This window comes from Corylus avellana, chromosome ca6, assembly GCF_901000735.1.
Source record: "Corylus avellana chromosome ca6, CavTom2PMs-1.0".
In the NCBI taxonomy this organism is placed as follows: domain Eukaryota; kingdom Viridiplantae; phylum Streptophyta; class Magnoliopsida; order Fagales; family Betulaceae; genus Corylus; species Corylus avellana.
The window spans coordinates 16830077-16836395 of record NC_081546.1 but is presented as its reverse complement, the minus strand read 5'-3'; the positions used below and the strand labels follow the sequence as shown (position 1 = coordinate 16836395).

Below are 6319 nucleotides of genomic sequence, written 5' to 3'. Positions count from 1 at the left end.
ATAACACATGAAGGGATCGAATCTGATCAGAGTTAGCCCCACAAAAGACCAAAATATCATCTGCAAACAACAAATGAGAGATATTAACTAGCTCAGAAAGTCTAAACCCCACGAAGAAGCCTGAGAGAAAACCACTATCAATAGAAGCAAAGATCATTCCACTTAAAGCCTCCATGCGGATAACAAATAGAAAAGGAGGCAGAGGATCGCCTTGCCTCACCCCACAAGAACTATTGAAAAAGTCGGACGAAGTACCATTAATCAACATGAAGAAACACACTGACGAAATACAATGCGCTATCCAAGAGCACCATTTCTCCCGAAAACCGCACCTTCGTAGTAAATACAATAAGAACTTCCAATTGATGTGATCATAGGCATTCTCCATGTCTAGCTTGCAAAGCACCCCTGGTTCACCATACTTGACACGACTATCCATGCATTTGTTGGCAATGAGAACTGAATCCAGGATTTGCCTACCCTTAACAAAAGCATCTTGAGACTTTGAGATAACCTTCTCCACTATCCTTCTCATCCTATTGGCAAAAACTTTAGAAATAATCTTGTAGACTCTGCTCACAAGACTAATAGGCCGGACGTCCTTAAGATCAGAAACCCCAAACTTCTTCAGAATTAGAGCAATAAAGGTAGCATTAAGGCTTTTTTCAAACTTACCGCGAGCATAGAAATCTGAAAAACTCCCATAATATCATACTTATCACATCCCAACAGTCTTGGAAGAAAGCTATAGAGAAAACATCCAGACCTGGAGCCTTGTCTCTATCCATACCTTTCACCACCCCTAACACCTCCCTTTCCTAGAACGGGAGTTCAAGCTAAAAGGCCTCTTCTGCATCTAGAGAGTCAAAAGCAATCTCGCCCAACCTAGGCCGCCAACTGTAACGTTCTAAAAACAAGGACTCGTAGAAATGAATAACATGATTCCTGATAATTGGTTGGTTGGACGAAAGAGGGTTGTTTATAGACAAGGACTCTTATGGAATTGAATCTCCTGTTCGAGTTGGTAACCTGATGAAAGAACTTAGTGCATTTATCGCCTCTTTAAGCTAACAGACCCTAAAATTTTGTCTCCAACTGATCTCCTCTTGCAAAATCAATTTTTCCAACTCGCTGGTAAAACCAAACTTCTTCTCACCTTCTCTTCAACTACTAAACCTCTTTCTCTTTCTCCCTCCAGTTTATCAAAGGCATTCAGTTCTTCAACTCTCTCTTTATTAACGGAATCCACATTACCAAACACAAGTTCGTTCCATCTTTTAATATCAACCTTTAAGGCCTTCAAGTTTTGAGCCAAGATGAAACTAGGGAACCTTGAAAGCGATAAGACGACCACCAATGCCTTACCCTATCCACAAACCCATCAGCCTTCAACCACATGTTCTCAAACTTGAAAGGTCTTTAACTCCCCTTGAATACAACCACAATCAAGCAGGATAGGGAAATGGTCAGGGCAAAATCTAGACACCCTCTTCTAAAGCAGACTGGGATACCTGGCTTCCCAATCCAGAGACACTAGAAAACAGTCAATTCTAGACTAAGAGGAGTTATTAGACCATGTAAAAGTTCCCCCGCAAGGGGAAGATCCATAAGAACCCGCTTTGAAATAAAGTCCGTGAACTTCATCATCGCGGGATTGAGACAAACGCTCCTCGACCTTTCATTGGAAAAACTAGTGACATTGAAATCACCATCAATGCACCAAGGCAAATCCCACCAACTAATAAGACCAATTAGCTCCTCCCAGAGAGATTTTTTGACATTATCAAGATTGGGACCAAAGACCCCTGCTAAAGCCCAAGCGAAATCGTCCTCAACATTTCCAAAAGAACAAGCTACAACAACTCCCCTACACAAACCTCAATATCCGTGACCACCCTCCTATCCCACATCAACAAGATACCACCTGAGGCCCCACTGGAAGCAACATAACATCACTCGGCATAAGGACAGCCCCACAAATTTCTCACAATACTGCTAGAAATAAACTCCATTTTAGTAATGGAATCCACATTACTAAAATGCGAACAGCCAAGTAGAAAAGTTTATCAGTGCTATAGAAATGTTATGCCCATCACCATGAGAAAACGGCATAATCGTCATGTGGGTTCATGATGATATGCATATTGTAAACATATATAATTACAAAACAATTTAGAGTTTATAAACCTGCTAGCAAACAAAGTTAATACCTGATAATACAAATTAGCGGAATCTGCATCACTTTCACTACCACGATATTCTTGTCGAGAATTGTTTGCAGATCCATCACCATATTCTAGCATTGAAGATTGTTCAAGAAATTGCTCAAGCTGAGGGCTTCTCATGCATTCAATGGTTGAAGACGATATTACAGGAAGAGCCAAAAGTTGTGAGAGTGCAGAGCAACGTTCTCTAAATTTATCGACTAAAATTGGAGGTGTTGTAGGTGGAAACCGTGTGAGTGCTTCATCACAAGCATTGTCAATCCATGGGCAGAGTAATTTGTGTCCGTTATCTAGCTTTAAGCTAAATACCAAGGCTGCCTTCTCAACTGAAATTACAGAGAAAATAGTTCCATTTCAGTTATAAAACAAAAAAAAGTTCCCGTGCCATTTAGAGCTTGGTTTGATAAATCATGATACTGTAGAATAAAATAGTAACATGCCTTGCTGCTGAGTCCAAGATGATGGAGTAGAAAAGAGAAGTCGTGCCCCACATGCTTCACAGGCTATGATATCCATGTCTACATTGACCCAGCCTCTCCTAGCACAATTCACAGCACTGACTACCTGAAAAATTCAATAGAATTTTCATTTTGCAACTTCACAGAAAATGAGAGGTCATTCATGACATCTAACAGAATAACCAAGTAACTCAGGTCTAGAATATCATTAAGAACATAAATTAAGAACCAAAAATTGATGAAGGCATTAGAAGTTCTTTAAAATTTCCAAAAGAAATTAAATGTTGTGCTCAGATTTTGAAAATAGATGCACAGCATGTTTTCATTTCAAGACCTGATTTTTATCCCTCATTATACTTATTTTCTTCAAAGGCCTCATTGTAAATGACAGACTGACTTCTGAATAACCAACATGAGATCAAAGGTACAAACCAATCCTTCAAGGCCAACTGCCCAAGAAAATAAGGAAGTGTGTGACCCTATTGATCCACCTCAATAGAAATATATATTATACTGACAAAACCTGCAAAAAGTACATGACCCACTGAGGAGCAAAAGCCCCATTGTGGAGTCCATGTCCATGGCAGAATCAGTAGCGGTTTATATGACAGCTGACTCAAATCTCATGGCTCTGTAGTTAGCACTTTGAAAAGATGCTTTGTCCGGTTACCGATCTTAAATACAATGCTACTGTGCTCCCTCCAGGGGCAAAGTGAAATAAACTTCATTTTTGACACCTGTGTCCCAAGTTTTCCTCTGAATTTTCCAGCTGCCAATAGAAAGAAAACTTTCCAGTCACCTACCTATATACTAACGCTTGTCATAGCCCAATTCTGAATCCATTTCGTGAAATAACAAAAACCCAAGTGACTAAGACTATCATCCGATATTCAGCAAGAAAAACAAAACGCCTCTGGTAAAAGATGCCTTTGCTGACTAATCTATCTTCTGCTGCAAATTTTACTTTTCACTGCCAACCAGCAAACAAGTGAATGCTGTAAAATATCCATTAGACCACAAACCCAATCTGAACCAGGGAACTTGGGGAAGAGGCTCGTCCAAAGCTGGACATGCAGATTTAACAATTAACCCATGTCTAGAGTTAAACTCTCTCTCCCACAAACTTATATTAGCGGTGAAAGTTGGAGTTGACACTACTTGAGAACAGTAATAAACCCTCTGAAAGTCACTAGAGGTCAATTCCACCCATCATCACCAATTATGGCCCTTACTTTGCCATTGCAGTAAACCTTGCTTCAAGTAAAAGCCTTCCTCTAAAGTGCAGACATAATTGCTCCATAACACTGCTATCTATTATACCAAAAGGAAGTGACCTCACCAATCCCAATTCTCTCCTCCAAAGAAGAGGAAAGAAAAAGAACACTACTTTGACCCTATTTTTAATTCCTTCCTCAAAGAACAAGAGCATTCAACAAACACTTTTCCAGCTTCCAAATGATATGTAAATGATAATAGAGGCATTGCAGTTACCATTAGGCTTCCAAATGTGCCTCAATCCTTTCCTGTTAACGACACTATAATAGAAATTGAAGAACCCAGCAATCGGACACCGCATAAATGGTTATAACATACCAACTAATTGGTTAGAGACAGTTTCTTCACAATTTAATCATAATAAAAGTTGCAACCTAATTTTATGAATTAGAAAAGGAAAAAAAGAACATAAGAGGGGATGGTATATTGTTGAACCTTGGGTTTCGCAAACCATGTCATAGACTTAAAAGTAGCTAATCTCCTCATAAGGTCTCCACGGTCCCAAGGCCTGCACAGCGGAGCATCCGACGTCCCAGCAGAACCTGATAAATGCTGCTTCGTTTTAGGTTCCATTAGCGCCAACGCCGATGATGTGTTTGGACGCTTTCTGCCTCTCGACAATTGAGCCCCAGACGAACTACACATATCACAGCAAAATCAACAAAATAAACCCTAGAAAGCAAGCAACAAAATTGCTTAAGCTGCGTTAAAGTTTTACAAAAGAAAACGAAGAAGAAAAAGGGAAAATATTTGAATTTTAAGTGATGAATATGAATTAAGCTGTGCAAACTCCAAAAGAGAATAAAACAAAATAAAATAAAATTTTATATTTTTTATCGTTCTCTTCTCATTAAATTTTCTCGGGAAACAAACGGAAAATCGCAGACGGATAAAAAAATAATAATAATAATTAAAAACGATGAGACGATGAGAGTAGAAAGGGAACCTGGAGGAGTTGGGTGGTAACGATTTGGGAGCGTGGAAGAGCTTGTCCATGATCGAATCGAACCTCTTCTCTGAATCTTGAGTCATGTTTTCCGGTTTTCTTTATATCAAGTTTCCTTCTTGAAGGCTGAAATTTCTTGAATGGTACAACAAGAAGCTCTGTGTGCTTAAGCATGGAGCCTGGAGGCCTCCAAAGGCTTTCTTGAAATGACGGGCTGTCACGAAACCGCAGCCTCACCGCGGCCCTTCAGGTGTTTAATTAAATAGCGAGGGTAATTTCGAGAATTACTATTGAACTCAAGGCCCAAGTGACTCTAATCAAGAAGTAAGAGCATTCCTAATAATTTCACCAAATTTTACTCACCAAAATAACCAAAAGTAACAACTCACCTTTTTAGAACTTTCCAGCAAACTCACTATTTTAACAATTCACTCTCACTATTCCATTTAAATATTCTTTTTCAAATATTTGTTTATTCTTTTTTTAATTATTAAAGAAAGAAGGAAAAACGAAAAGCAAAAAGGAAAATAGAGAAATTAGTTGTTTAATCAATAGGTGAGTGAATAGTAATTTTTAAATTTGACAACTATTATTCACATCTCTACTTTTTTTTGTTAAAGTAATGAGGCTGAAAAGTAGACATTTATACTATTTTGGTTAAATTGCCTCACCAAAATAACAAAAAAAATAGTTTTAGTGAGACTGCAAGAAGTGCTCTAACAGATATTCATTTAAATATAAACTAAAAATCTACTGATTTTGAACGACTCAATAGAAAAGGAAGCCCCAGATAAATAGAAGCAAATTTTGATGGCTTAAAGGGAAGAAGACTAGTAATGCTTGTCCTTGTAGAAAACTATGTATTTTTGGTAAAATGAATAGAGGACTTTGAGATATTCACAGCTTACCAGACCAGCTGCAATATTGATCCAGGCAAGATTTAATTTGAGATGCCTCAGAAGATGTGGCTTTAGCAAAAATTATCAAATCATTAGCAAATAATAGATGAGTAATAAGAGCACAACCTGATTCATTTGAGTAAACCTAGAGATTCATGTTGATGAAAAAGCCTTGAAATAACTTCAGTACCCCGAATAAATAGAAAATGAGATAATGGATCACCTTGACGTAAACCTCGAGCTAGAGTGAAAAGCTCAAAAGGACTGTCATTTATCATTATGGAAAAGGACATGAAAGAGATGCCGATACGAATCCAATTTATCCAAATTAGGTAAAAACCCAATTTAGATAAAATAGCTAGAAGAAAATTTTATTCCATTCGATCAAAAGCTTTTTCCATATCAATTTTAAGAACCATGAGACCTCCTCTTCCTTGTTTAGACTTAAGAGTGTGAAGGAGCTCATGTGTTAAAATAGAGTTATCATGAATATTCCGTGCAAGAACAAAAGCAAAT

General features: G+C 38.0%; 1 protein-coding gene across 2 annotated transcripts in view; it reads right to left on the bottom strand.

Moving 5' to 3' along the window:
* Nucleotides 1-5115, bottom strand: part of LOC132184339 (uncharacterized) — a 15732-nt gene extending 10617 nt beyond the window's left edge. For both annotated transcript variants that reach the window (XM_059597934.1, XM_059597935.1), the window contains exons 1-4: nucleotides 4905-5115; nucleotides 4394-4595; nucleotides 2666-2789; nucleotides 2211-2551 (exon numbers count right to left, since the gene is read on the bottom strand). In XM_059597934.1, coding sequence (XP_059453917.1) covers nucleotides 2211-2551; nucleotides 2666-2789; nucleotides 4394-4595; nucleotides 4905-4990 — 753 coding nt within the window. In that variant the 5' untranslated portion in view covers nucleotides 4991-5115. The remainder of the gene's footprint in view (nucleotides 1-2210; nucleotides 2552-2665; nucleotides 2790-4393; nucleotides 4596-4904) is intronic.
* Nucleotides 5116-6319: the final 1204 nt, after the last annotated feature.